The sequence below is a fragment of the Cnephaeus nilssonii genome, assembly GCF_951640355.1.
Source record: "Cnephaeus nilssonii genome assembly, chromosome: 19".
In the NCBI taxonomy this organism is placed as follows: Eukaryota; Metazoa; Chordata; class Mammalia; order Chiroptera; family Vespertilionidae; genus Cnephaeus; species Cnephaeus nilssonii.
The window spans coordinates 48,605,519-48,620,565 of record NC_137090.1 but is presented as its reverse complement, the minus strand read 5'-3'; the positions used below and the strand labels follow the sequence as shown (position 1 = coordinate 48,620,565).

At 43.9% G+C, this 15,047-nt stretch overlaps 1 protein-coding gene across 12 annotated transcripts in view; it reads right to left on the bottom strand.

Moving 5' to 3' along the window:
• Positions 1 to 15,047, bottom strand: part of NCOR1 (nuclear receptor corepressor 1) — a 205,327-nt gene that overhangs the window by 7,912 nt on the left and 182,368 nt on the right. For 11 of the 12 annotated variants that reach the window (XM_079797252.1, XM_079797257.1, XM_079797259.1 and 8 more), the window contains 5 exons: positions 12,564 to 12,692; positions 11,068 to 11,216; positions 10,698 to 10,921; positions 3,837 to 3,977; positions 1,393 to 1,535 (listed from right to left, as the gene is read on the bottom strand). In XM_079797252.1, the coding sequence (XP_079653378.1) occupies positions 1,393 to 1,535; positions 3,837 to 3,977; positions 10,698 to 10,921; positions 11,068 to 11,216; positions 12,564 to 12,692 (786 nt within the window). The remainder of the gene's footprint in view (positions 1 to 1,392; positions 1,536 to 3,836; positions 3,978 to 10,697; positions 10,922 to 11,067; positions 11,217 to 12,563; positions 12,693 to 15,047) is intronic. The other variant, XM_079797258.1, reaches the window with a different exon arrangement.

Genomic DNA, 15,047 nt, shown 5'->3' with positions numbered 1-15,047 from the left:
ATAATCTGCTAATAAGAGCCAGGGTGAGTTCACAAATAGTAAGTGGCAGTGGGCTCATCCTTTCCCCCTTTGACACTCAGCCTTTACTAGTCACCAATCGTCACAGATGCAAACACACATCCACCTGGCAGTTTACCGTTCATACCCACAATTTCTTTTAGGAGTCAGGAGACTAGATCCTAGATCACAGAAAAAAAGGAGACTGTGGTATACCCAGATTTCTGCCAGGCATTCAACCAAGTTTCTATGTCACTGGATATACTTGAGGAAAGGTGAGTAAGTAAGACTGGGCGATAGTATGAGGGAGTGTGCCAGTAACACAGTGTGAGGGCGGTCCTGATTAATGATGCTTATCAACCCAGAGGAAAGGTTTGGGTGCCAGGGCTGTATCCTAGTGGATGTTTGCCAACGATCTGGGTAATGATGCTGTAAGTGCAGAACTGAGTGTGACCCACAGCCCCATTCCTTCCTTACTGATGGTGTAACTTGCACCAGTTACTAAACCTCTGAGTCCCAGTTTTCTCAACTACAAAGTGGAGATAATATGTAGTAGTATGTAAGGTTGTTGTGAGGATTAAGTTAGTATGTATACATAGGTACATACATGCTTAGAGCAGTGCCAAGAGCATAATAAATACTATAGCTATAACTTTCTACCATTATTGATGTGAGTATATTTCTAGCTGGTGGGTTTATCAGATCTGCAGATGGATGCTGAATGACTGGATTGAGGTCCAGAAAAAGCCAGAGTGACGAAAGCACAGATTGCATCACCTTGTACTTGGAGCCAGTTAACTGCACAAGGACAGCAAGGGGCAGGTATGAACCAAGAGCAGCACATCAAGGGACCTTGATATTTATATCGATACTAAGTGCACTATAACTTAACAGTACACAGGTTGCTAAAAACCCTAATACAATCTTAGACTCCCTTAATAATGAGGCCTCTCTGAACCTACTGAAAGGCTAAGCGAGATAGAACGTCTCAGTGGAGAGCCACTGAGATGGGATGAATACTCAGCACCAGGCTGTGTGAGGAACCACTGTGGATATTGACAGCTTTGAGAAGACTCCAAGGACAGGACCTGTCTTCAAGTAGCTGAAGAGAGGTCATGTAGAGATCAGTGGGTAAGAAACTATGGAATGCTAACGCAGCCCCAAATCAGAAAAAGTTTCCTAGAATCAGCACTTATTAAAAGAGAAAATGGGTAGCTTCAGAATGCAGTTCTTGCTCCCTAATAGAAAATCTTCGTTCACTGGCAGACATTTGAGAAGAAACTTTAGATAGATGCCTATAAGAGCCTAAACACAAGGATTATACAAGAGGCAACATTGGAGATATCATTATCATTGCGTGTTTTATTGGGGGTTTATGAAAGAAATCCCACTTACCCATATCAGAGTCACCTCCACCAGAGGAGTTCAACTTACGAAAAATCTCCTGCTTCTTTGATTTAACCATGGGTGACGTGTTTTCAAGCTTGGTGAAGAATGAAGGCAAGTAGTTTATACTCCCGGGTGAGCGGGAATCATTCCTGTTGGGAACACAGTTGTCTATTATCATCATGAACTCCTAACCTGGGGGACTTTCCTATCAATGATGATAACAGAGTATTTGGGAAAACTACCACCTCCCTGTCTGGTGTGTGGTTGGTTACAACCCTAAGGAGCAACATGTGACCACAAGCCAGTTAACACATCAGATTTGAGGACATAGTCAAAGATGAAATCATGAAATGAGGACTGGAGTGGAGATCATCCAAAACAAGGATTCTTAACAAAGAATGAATAAGCAGCAAACATTAACAGAAAAACGAAGAACCAGCTCACGACGCTGTATGCATAACAGCACAAACACTGATATATTTAGGTACCACATGAACTGTAAACTATTTTACTAGCAGAATCGCTTTGAAGTACAATAAAATGATAATGAATAGCACACTTGCCTATAAAATAGTAAGAGTTCAGACCTGAGCAATCAACAATTGGACCTGAACAGAATAACTACATGTAGAAATTGTTGCAATCATTTCAAAGCCTCCTACGAGATGGGCTGCTTCCTGTAAAGGGTTTCATATTTCACTGGAAGCTTCCTATACAAACATTTAAAGACAAGTGTTCTCTAACAGCTCAAGATACCAGGATCTAACTGGAGCCAGAGCTGGAGATAATGGTCTGGTCATGGGATTCTTTCATCATCCAAACATGAGAACATGTCTGAAGCTACTACTTGCCAAGAAAGATGAATAAAGTGATAGAAAAATGAATGAAATGTCCTAAAAAATACATAAACTTAAGAGAAAACATAAATATATAATTTCATCTAAAATCATTTCCTCTTCAAAAATGGATTTTCTTCCTCTCGTTGAAAAGTACCAACATCTGCCGAAACCGGTTTGGCTCAATGGATAGAGCGTCGGTCTGCGGACTGAAAGGTCCCAGGTTCGATTCCGGTCAAGGGCATGTGCATTGGCTGTGGGCGCATCCCTGGTGGGGGGTGTGCAGGAGGCAGCTGGTCGATGATTCTCTCTCCTCGATGTTTCTAGCTCTCTATCCCTCTCCCTTCCTCTCTGTAAAAAATCAATAATTAAAAAAAAAAAAGAAAAGTACCAACATCTGTTTGTTTGCCTATGAATAGCCTATATAATAAAACCCTAATATGTAAATTGACCAAACAGCAGAACGACCAGTCACTATGATGCGCAATGACCACCAGGGGGCAAATGCTCAATGCAGGAGCTGCCCCTGGTGGTCAGTGTGCTCACCAGCTGTGAGCCTGGCTTCTGGGGGAGCACTGCTCAGCAGGCAGGGGGGTGGGGGTAAGGAGCGAGGAGTCCCGGACTGCAAGAGGGTACAGGCCAGGCTGAGGGACCCCCCATTCGTGCACTGGGCCTCTAGTGTATAATAAGTAAACAACTTACCACACACTGAAAGAAATGCACTAACAGTCTGGAGTGAGAAGACCTTGGTTTAAACCAGGCTCCCCGTATTCCTTGATTTGACAGTGGGCAGATCATGTATTCACCTCTAAGGGCACCAGGGCAAGGTGTCACAGGGTGAAGTGGCAGGAAATGAGATGAGTAGTAAAAACCTGATCATAAAGGAACCCAAATACCATGCTAATGACTTAGTGCTTGCCTCTGAGTTTTATTTTTTAAAAACATATTTTTATTGATTTCAGAGAGGAAGGGAGAGTAAGAGAGAGAAACATCAACAATGAGAAGGAATCACTGATTGGCTGCCTCCTACACCCCTCCACCCCCAACACCAGGGATCGAACTAGCAACTGGGAATTGAACCATGACTTTCTGGTTCATAGGTCGACGCTCAGCCACTGAGTGGGCTGCCTCTGTGAGTTTTAGACAAATCACTCTGCAGAAGTGGACTGGAGAGGTGCCAAATCAAAGACTCTAATCCAAATGGGAGTTCCGGTAATCCACAGGGCTGGGTTACGGTCAGAAGTAGGTAAGAAAAAATAATGGAAATTATTTTCCAGGTGCTCAGCCTTAACTTCCCTCCATATGCAGTCTGCAAGGCTTGCACATGGTAAGCACTCAGATGGTGGTTAAATTCAGTGGGTGACCACACAGACATCACGGGTTTAAAAGAAAGATCCAAAAGGACTTAATTTCAAGAAGAATATGAACATTTTTTCCTATAACCTATGTAAGTAGAACCATTTTTTCATTAAAATACATTAGTATTAGGTCCTATCCCGACATACAACCCCAAAGAGAAGAAGGCACTGGCTTTAAGGAAGACGGAAAGGCACTGAACGCCCACACACACACACGCATGAACGGCGCGGACAGGGAGAAGTGCCTGCTGCTCACCTCTGCTCCGCGGGCTCCGCCCCGCGCTGAGACAGTAGCAGCATGCTGTCCTGCTTCTCATGCACAACTGGAACCTGGGGCGGGGAGATGGGTTCGTAGGGCTCTGAAGAGACATGACTCCTCTCTGGGGATTTTCCAGGCCTAATAGTGTAACATATAAAGTATTAGATTGTGCTCCAAGGGCTCACCTACAGCTTACCCTAAGCAGAAACTAGTCCACTCATTCCTTCATTCAGCAGAAAAGGAACAAAAGTTGCCAATTTATATCAGAAAAAAAGTTTCCTTAGGTATTCACTATATATGTGGTTATAAAAAAAAGTCTTTTACTGCTGGATTATCCACGCATGCCGGCCGGACTTGGGAGTCACATCACAAACAGCACAAGGGACAGACAGCCGAGGCTCTGGCAGGAGGTCCATCCGTGCTTCAGCATCAGTCCCACATCCACCCAGAGCCAGCTCCTCGGTGGCCCTCAGGGGTTTACTGCTACTTTGAGTCATAACGTGCCAGGTCTGTCCCTGTTAAATTCACAGATAAAGGACTTGAGCACTACACTGAAACCTAAGGAGTTTGTCCACTGAGTCAAGATAGGCTCCAGTCGCACCATCTCAGACAAGTGGCCCTCCGCGATTTAATGTTCTTCCTTTGGAGACCATGCTGGTAGGGATAATGTGAGATACACTGTTTAGACCAAAAAAAGGTTTTGGTTTGGTGGTTACTCATACTAAGACATACCTGGGACCTTTAACATCTGCTTTTATTACTATTATAGTTAAATATATATATATATATATATATATATATATATATATATATATATATATAACTTGTATATATTACTTGTGATTTCCTTTCCCAGTCAACCCTACCCAATTCTTATAAGTGGTCATTTTTTACCATTTTTCTTTTCTTTGGTGGTTGGTTATGTCTAAAACTAAATAATCTTATACCTTTCTTGATTTATAAAACTTGAAATAGTATCTATCAACTGCCTTCCATGAAAGATGAAGAACTTACTACCTTTCCTATGTTGTTGCCATTTTATTTTAAACTGTAAAACCAAGTATTTGACTAAAACCAATGAGAGAAGTGTAATAATTTTCATTCAAATGAACAGTTGTAGTAATGTAGAAATTACAAGTGAAAAAGTCAAATGAATTTTCTTTTCATAAATGTCACCAACTGCTCAAAGCCTGCTACACGATACTTTGCATCGAGAACGAGCCATGGCTAGGCTCTGCAAGCTTTCCATTTTCCTTGGATAACTGAATTTCTTTTCTTTTCTTTTGGTTAAAAGAGAATAAGAGTGTTTTCATCGGATCTTTAGTATCATCCAGCTTCTTGACATGATTATGTCTGAGACTTGCTTCAAAACAATCTAGTTTGAGGATGGGCAAGTGGGGATAAAATAAAATAAAGATGGCCCTACACTGGTGATTACTGAAGCTGGACAATGAGTACATACACGCATATCACGCTATTCTCTCTACTTTTGTATATATTTGAAAAATACCACATAAAGGTGTTTATTTTTTTTTAATGAAGACCATTCAGCTTAAATTATCTGTACTTCTTTTTTTAATACATATCTTTTTTATTGATTTCAGAGAAGAAGGAAGGAGAGATTGAAACATCAATGATGAGAGAGAATCACTGATCAGCTGCCTCCTGCATGTCCCCTACTGGGGATCGAGCCCGCAACCCGGGCATGTGCCCTGACCTGGAATCGAAAGGTGACCTCCTGGTTCATAGGTTGACGCTCATCTACTGAGCCCCGCCGGCCGGGCTATTCGTACTTCTTTGTGTTCTTTGCTAACCTGAGGGTTTGGCAGGCAGCGTGGAGAAGCACCTCTGCTACAAGTTGGGGAAAGTCTCAGAACTTGGACAGAGGGAAAGAAAGGGTGGGAATAAGGGCAGCAGAGAAGAAATGGCCTGTGAGGAGAACCCAAAAGCAATGTGGCACGATCTGGTTGCCACAGACATTTCGAAAGAAAAGACTGATGGTAGGCCTAATGTACTAGTGGGCTATGGAAAGCTTTAAAACCAGAACAAGTTCCACCTGATACCCTAGGCTCTCCCAGTGGACACATCAGCAGATTCAGGGGAGCCCTCTGGAGTTTCATCCTACTCTGGCTGCATGCTGTCCCCACCTCCCATAGGATGAAGGCCAAGATCATCCTCAGGTGAGGGCCACAGGGGGCAATCAAAGGCCTCATGTGGAACTCACCATCCATTGGTCCTCCAGAAATAGAGGGTAACTGCTTCAGTGGACCCACTGAATGTGCCCTAATACAGTGGTCGCCAACCTTTCGGACCTCACGGACCACCGGTTGGCGACTGCTGCCCTAATATATGGTTATCTTCAGAAACTGGCTGGCTCCCCAGTGCTAAAGCCAGCTATGGAGGTCAGACTGTAATGGTTAGCAAGTCCCCCTTGTTCTGCAAATTGGGCGTTCCCACAACCAGGAGTATGAGGTCTTCATCTCCCCACTCCCAAAGACATACTGGGCATTAACATCTTGCAAAGCCAGACTTTACAAACCTCTGTCGGGGAATTCTCCTTTACGTACAAGTAATCAAATCAGTACCAAGAGGCAATGCCAGCTGGGAGCCGGTTAGTTTACCGGTCCCTTTAACAGACCAGTGTGGCCAGTAAAAAGCCTGATGGCTCTTAAAGAATGGACATATTATAGAGAGCTGTATAAGGTAGTGTCCTCTCTATTCATGTGGCTGTGCCTAATATTGCCACTATATTATATAATTTGGCTACGGTTCTAGAAACATATGCTATACTGGACCTCGCCAATGTCTTTTTTTTGTTATTAATCCTTGCCTGAGGATATTTTCCCACTGATTTCTAGGGAGTGTGGAAGAGAGAGGGAAGGACAGAGAGAAATATCGATGTGAGAGAAACACATCAATTGATTGCCGCCTGCACGAGCCCCAACCAGGCCCCAGGCTGGGGAGGAGCCTGCAACCAAGGTACATGCCCTTGACCAGAATCGAATCCGGGACCCTTTGGTCCACAGGCCAATGAGCCAAACCGGCGAGGGCTAGCCAATGTCATTTTTAGCACACCCCTGGCTGCTGGGTCCCAAGATCAATTTGCCTTTCCTGGAAGGGTCAACATGGACTGTCCCAGTGCTTCCTCCAGGCTCTCTACATAGCTCCACCATATTCAATGGGATGGTGACCATGGTGTGTCACTGCTTTCTTTCCCAACCCCAGTGAAATGGGCCCTTGACATTGATGACATAAATGTTAATCTGTTAAGATTTGCCGATGCTGCAGAAAACCCCGTGGGCTTTACTGGACCACCTGCAACAGAGATGATGGGCAGTGACTCCACAGAAAATTCAAGTCCAGGCACTGCTCTAGAGTTCCTGGGGGTTGTATGGTTGGGTAAGATCCACACTGTCCCTGAGGCCATCATAGATAAAGTACAAGCCTACCCCACACCAAAACCGTGAGAGGTACAGGCCTTTGTAGGCATTCTGGTGAATATTCATACCCCATTTAGTGCAATGCCTTTGCCCAGCTCCTGCAATGAGTAAATGGCATGACGACCACAGCAGAGTCCATTGTCCAGTGGCTCCCTGTCTTTAGAGATGCAACCACGATTAGGCCCACTGAATATACAGACCCGCCAAATGCCCCTGCTCCCATTCCCATGTTGGCCCTGTAGCCTGTAAAACAGGAACAGGGGACACCTCAGCTGGATCCTGGTATACCAATTGCTCAAGCCAGGGTAATCTACCTACTTGGAGGGCAGTTGTTATCCAACCATCCACTGACACTATCTGGATAGGAACAGGAATGAACCACAGCAGCCAAATGGGCTAAAGTAAGAGCTGTCCGGTTAGTAATGACACATGAGCCCTGGCCACTAATCCTATGCACTGACAGTTGAGCTGTCTTAAAATGACTGAATTTATGGCTCCAACAATGGGAAAAGGAAGGGTGGTTGATTATAAATAAACCTTTATGGGGGCAAGAGATGTGGAAAAACATTTGGGCTCTCCTACAAGAGCCCGAGGCAGACCTCTTTGGATTCCATGTCCCTGCCCATAGGGTATCTCCACCCCCAGGTAACCAGGAAGCACGTCTTGGCAAAAATATGCACTTTAGCAACTGACCTGTCAGATGACATGGCGGGCTGGTTACACCGGAGAGTGTGCACTATAGTGACTCAATAGCATGGCACATATTTAAGGAGGCAAGGCTACCTTTAAAATATAGTATCTGGCCCTGGCTGGTGTTGCTCAGTGTTCAGAGCATCAGTCCACAGACCGAACGGTCTCGGGTTCAATTTTTGGTCAAGGGCATGTACCTGGCTTGCAGGTTCGCTCCCTACCCCCGATTGGGGTGCATGCAAGAGGCAAACCAGTCGATGTGTCGATGTTTCTCCCTCTTTCGCTCTCTCCGCCCCTCTTTAACCCTCCCCTTCCCTTCTACTCTTTCTGAAAAGCAATGGAAAAAATATCCACAGGTGAGGATTAACAACAACAAAATACAGTGATCTGGTTGATGCAGTTGTGTCCTACCCTGTTTTTTCAACAACACCCTGGACAACAACCACAAGAATCTAGGGCCATCCACTGAAGCCCCCAATGGATAAGGGACTGGCACACTGACTACACAGGCCGTCTCCCCTTGAGTGAGGGCTCCAAATATGCTCTGGTGTGTGTCCACACAGACTGGTTTAACTCAGGCCCTCTCATGTGAGTGAGCTAATTAAGTTGCCACTGTAAAGGGACTAGAAAAGTTGAGCACTATATATGGGCACTCCCATCGAATACACAGGGGTCACATTTCAAAGGCCATGATGTACAGGAATGGGCACAAGAAGAAAATATTAAATGGAAAGTCCACCTCCCATAAAACCCAGAGGTAGCCAGGCAGGTGGAATGAAACAAATGGTATCCTTAAACAACAGATAAAGTAAGTGATTGCAAAACCTACTTTGGCTGGGTGAGCAAAGATAAGGACCTTCCCAGGCGTTAACACATTTAAATGCTAACCTGTGGGGCCTATTGCCCCATATGTCAGATTAGGAACTGAGGCTGAGACACCTAATACAGTAAAGGCATTAAAAACAAAGGATGCAGCAATAGTCCAGATGCTTACAATGGATCAACATGATATGACACTAAGGACACTGAGCCCTAATGTCCCTGGGAAGGGGACCACTTACTGGAATCTGCAATGGGACGTCCCACCCAGATAGATCAGTTATTTCACACCCACTGGTGGGAGAAACCCCTCAACCTCTGGTGGGATCCTGTTATTCTAATGCAATCAGAACCTGTGGAGACACACTAGATATGGACTGAGACATGCACCATTAAAATGGGAGAAAATAGGGGCCCTGGTCTGGTATATTCCCCCCTATTCACCTCTTTACATCAGAGAGCACCTCCCCATGACAGAGAGCACCACCTCCCCTGGCCAACATGTAGAGTTTACACAGCCTGGCCAAGTTCCCAAGGCTGGGGCACATTAACATCTAAGATCAGGCTAAAAGTAGAATGCTTATAGAAGACAACCTCCCAACTCAAGTCCCTTCTAAATATTTGTCTTTCTGACCGTACACTTCCGCTATTCCTGGGGCATGGAGTTACAGCATTTTATTTCTAATACCAGATGAGTCTGCCAAATTCTCCTCTTTACTAGTACCCACATAAAAAAACAAGTGAACGCTTTAAGTGACCTACTCACAAGCTCAGGAGAGGATTAACACATTGGCTTGGATCTTGGGGGGCATGGTGGAAAAAACTGTTACTAATACTTGGGAGTATTTCTTTTAATTTGCCTTTTTTCTTGTATGTGGCTATATTGTCGCTGTACGCTATGTCCCCAATGCGTCCATATTGGCAATCAAGGAAGCGACCTCCATGTTAACAAGACCCTTTGTTGACCACTTAGGGTACATCGTGGAAGAGGGGTGCATGAGATTATAAGAGCCAGCTTTGAGGAATGGAGTATGAAGGAGACCTGTGAGCTGGACCCAAGATGGGGGGAGTTGGAGGGTGGGGAGGAGAGATTGCTTCTCTCAAACTTCCAAGGGAAACTGCTCATAATCAGTGTTTGCTCTGATATAAACCAGTACCCCTCCTTGCCTCCTACAACATGCTGGGACTTGGAACAAGCCATTGTCCTGACCTGGTCGAGCATGTACTGTCCCATAGCACTCATGTGACTATACCCCACTTCACCCTATGTAATTCTCTGGCACTTGCCAAGCAGTACAAGAATCCATTTCATCTTGCAAACACCCAGCACATGCTTTGTACGTAAGTTTCCCTTAATAAACTCTACTAATCACCAAACTGGAATGGCCAGCCTCTTTCTTTGGTCTTTTCCTGTCCTCTGCTTACAGAGGTAGATTTTCAGTCCCAGGACCTTCCTCTGGGTCTACACGTACTAACAACATTGGGTAAGAAAATGTGCTCTTTACGAGATGGCCCTGCCATATCAAATGTGTTAGCTCTCATGGCCTCATTTTCAGTATTTAATGTCAGCTTCCTAAACATCTATTGCTGCTATCTCAACAGAAACCACTGAGAGAGAAAAATGATCCCAAGTGTCCCTACATTACTACCAAACTACACATTTTTCGTAACTACCTTTGCAAACACACAAACAGAATGTAGCAATCAACTTCGGAATACACATTAAAAATATATAGTATCAATTGCCCATACAGTGGACATTCCAAGAGTAAATGAGGAAAAACCCTGATTTCTAAGAAATGAAGGTAAATAAACTTCAGGTATAAGAAATGAATCCCCTATCTTATAGATATATTAAAGTAGTTTTACTGTTGGGAAATTTTCATATGTTTTGAAATAAAGACCATACCTTCCCCTGGATTTGTCCACAAGATTTTCTGGAGAGACCCTTGAACCTGGTCTTTGGTGATGGACAGACTGAGACTGGGATTCTGGGCTGTAATGATTTGATGTTTTAGTCCTCACAGGTGTAGACACCAAAGCAGATGGTGAATTTTGGAATGTTGAAGTGGAAGGCTGCTGGGGAGGCTGTGAGGAAACTTGATTCCTAGCAAAATCTTGTGTGATAATTTGCTGCGAATAAGAAACAAATTAAACTCATTGAGTACTTAGAAAAAAATGTAGTACTGAAAAACCTAGACATCTTTACTGTGATTCTATGTGAAATGTGCCTTCTTTATGATAAAAATAAGGAAAATTAATAATAATAAAAAACTTACACAGATGTGATCAGCAAGTGTGATGAGTCTGTGGGTCCTGGGCACTTGCCCCTCAGCCTGTGAAGTGGGGGGCAGCTGCTGCTGCGGAGACGGTGACTCCTGCTGGGGTCGATAGTGATGTAATGGTCCTTCGTACTGTCTGGCTTCAGCTGATAGAGGAAAGACAGATTTCTTACACCTTATCAAAGATCAAACACAACTCAGAGGAACACTTAAAGGGATGTAGTACATATCTCTAAACAGAATTCATATCTTAATTTTGAAGAAAAATAGTTACTGAATAAATAAACTAGAGGACTAACATAAAAAATTGAAATCATAAGTGAGCAAAACAAAATTAATACCAACTATTTACTATATCATCTTACCTAATAATAATACATCTAAATTGATCATACATCTGCTACGCCCACAGCCAATCAGAGTGAGTATGCAAATTAACCCAACAAAGATGGTGGTTAATTTGCATACGTACCTGGGTCCCGGGAATATCCTCGGCACCCAGGTTACTCCGAGCCGGCCATGGGAGAGGCGGGGGGGCCCCCTGCCCAAGCCTAAAGCCTTGGGCCAAGCCTGTGATCGGAGGGAAGGGGAAAAAAATCAATGGAAACATATCTTCAGAGGATAAAAAAAGAAAGAAAGAAATGTCATATCCTATGAAAGGCACACCTTGAAAATGCCTAAAGAAAGTTGTCATTTTTTCATGGTGAAGGGGAACTGGAGTCCGTGTTGATGAAAATACATTGGTGGCTGCGGTGACTGGCAGTGGCTGCAGCAGCGGGGTGATGGGGCTGGCGCCTTCCCCTGATCAGCCTGGTCGCCTCCAGCAAAGGGAGGCCAGACTGCGGCTTAGGCCTGCTCCCAACTGGGAGCGGGCCTTGCCCCACTTCACAGGCTGAGGGGCAAGTGCCCAGGACCCACATACAATTTGCCGGGTGATGATCACGTCTATGAAGTTAGCTGCAGTAATGGTAGTCTTCCCTCGGGTCCTTAGCTCTTCCTCATATCTGGATTTTGGAGGAGGCCCTTTATCTTTCCCAGCCTCAGAATAAACTACTGAAGAATGAGGCTGGGGCTTGCCACTTGGAAAGGCTGAAGAAGTGTACAGACACTGAACAGGTCTCTTCTCCACCTCCAGGGTTTTCTGCTCTAGCTGCTGCTGCTCACTAACTGCTGTTGACCTGCTCCCCAACGGGGGGTGGGCCTAAGCCGTCAGTAGGACATCCCCTGAGGGCTCCCAGTATGTGAGAGGGGACAGGCTGGGCTGAGGGACCCTTCCCCCAGTGCACGAATTTCGTGCACCGGGCCCCTAGTTAAAATATAATAAGCAAATGAATTATCAAATAATAGCTTAAAATAGTTTTTCATTAATGTAGATGACTCTAAAACAAAACCAATAAAACAAATTATTTCTTACCATGCTCTAGACAGATAACTAGAAGCAAATGATAAATGCAAATATGAAAACATATAAACTGGTGGCTAAAAAGACATACTTTCTGCTTGATTTGCCTTCACAACCTCTGGCGGATAGGCCTGTGGTTTCTCCGGAGGTGGTGCGGGTGAGCTGGCAGGGCTTATCACCTCAATAGCATCGCCAGGTGTTTCATAACGGTGAGAAGATACTTTAGAGAGAAAAAAGAATCTTATTTTAAAACTAACCCTATGAAAAGTTTCAGAAGTCCAAGTTCTTCAAATCTATTTGCATATTTTCATTTTTCATTCTCAGAAATGTTCACCCAGATTAATGATAAAAAATAATGAGCTCAATGGACCATAATTGCTTCCTCGGTGTTCCTAATCTTGGTAGGGGTTTTGGGCTCTAAGACCTTTAGGTGAGGCAGAATAAAGAACAGATTTGTGACTTTCTCCTAGGAGCTGGAAAAGAAAAATCACTAGGAAACAAATACTCATTAGAACAAATTTAACAAATGAGAGAGTAGATCTCAACAGTCCACTGTTTCCAGTAACTTCAATTCTGTGGGACAGTTAGCTCAGCTCGTAGAAAAACTTAAGAGGCTACAAAGTTGCTTCATTACCATGATGACTTTAAAGCTACAGATTAAGTAACATGATATACTTAATTTCTCAAATTTCTGTAGTATTATTGACAAAAATTACTCCAAACAATTTTTTTGCACCAGGTCATGTTGTGAAGATGAACGGAAATGGTAGGGGACGTCTGAAGGGAAGCAAATCACTCCCTTGGCAGAGAGGAGAATGTCCGCACTGGAGAAAGGCCCCTGCGATGTGGCTCCTCATCTCTGCAGTAGGGTCCAGGCAGCTTGTGAGTCCTGCCATGGCCGCAGAGCTGAGAATGGGGGAGGGGCAGATGTGACTTCCTACTCGGGAACCTTCTGACTTCTGAGTGCTCTTTGCATCTGCATACTGTACCAAGGAACCTGAGAAAACTGTCAGAGGCCCAAAGGATGTATGACCCTGGAATGATCAGCAAATGTGATCAGTCAATGGGCCCTGGACACTGGACACAGATGGGAATGAACGTTACTACCAGGCCACCACCTGCTCCTCCAGTACTCCTCTGCACAGCCCTTTCCTCCAGGCCATGGGCGTCACAGTTACCTAAGTGCTAGTAACTGGTAACTGGGATGAAAATTATCTTTGGGAAACAAAAATAAACCACTATACTAAAAATAAGTTATACTACTTTGCGACTTTTATATGCACTGGTACATATCACACGGTTTATGAGCCCACATCCTAACTCTGCTTACCACATCAGCTCGTCAACAGAAATCTAATGCAACTGTGTCCACTTTGCTCTAAAAGCCTGAAGGGTGGGGTGAAGGCTCTGTGCTTCACCTGAAGAGGGGAGACTCTTGACAGAAAAACTGAAAGCCACACTGAATAACAATAGATAGTGGGCTTCATGGAAGTAATTTACCTAATTAGAAAAAAACAAAAACAAAAACACCACACTCAGAAGCACGAACACTCAGAAAAGAAGCCAGACTTTCTATTTGCAGACCTTTTGAAAGTCAAACTCCCGGAGCGAGGTTTGGTTTGTGATGTAAACTGAAAAGAAGTTCCCTGTGAACAGAGAACTGTGAGACGGCCTTCAAAAAGCCACAGGGTGGTCACCACGTGTGTGGGGACGTCCCTCCAAAGGGCCTGTTCATGGGGCTGCAGAGCTTCCTCAGCATGTACAACACTGCTGTGTGGATTTCCATAACCCCAGGCCAAAGGAAGTCTTTTGTCTACACCAAACTGCCCCCATCTCTCCAAAAACTGCAGGAATGGAGGAGATATTTACCCAAACCAATCAAAATCAGGCACGGAGGTAAAAATAATTGCACGTTGCATACTGATGCACCAGAAGTCCTATTTTTCCCATTACCTCCAAATCTACTCAATTTCATGAATGAAAACAACAGAGAGATGGCTATATATGGTTAAATTACTTTAAATATTAGCAGATGTTTGTGTAAATCAGTGGTTCTCAACCTTTCTAATGCCGCGACCCTTTAATACAGTTCCTCATGTTGTGGTGACCCCCAACCATAAAATTATTTTCGTTGCTACTTCATAACTGTAATTTTGCTACTGTTATGAATCGTAATGTAAATATCTGTTTTCCGATGGTCTTAGGCGACCCTGCTAGCGGTTCTCAACCTGTGGGTTGCGACCATCGGAAAACACAGATATTTACATTACGATTCATAACAGTAGCAAAATTACAGTTATGAAGTAGCAACAAAAATAATTTTATGGTTGTGGGTCACCACAACATGAGGAACTGTATTAAAGGGTCGCGGCATTAGAACGGTTGAGAACCACTGGTGTAAATACTTGTTTGTTCCTTCAGGAATTTTATAAAGAATTTAGGCAATAGTTAAAAATAAATTTAAAGTAACTTTTCCAGCATTTTACTGTAGATCTGTGAATTCTTACAAACCTACAAGGTAGACATCAAAGTGACCAGACTTCATCAAAATCCAACTTGCAACCTACCAAAGACC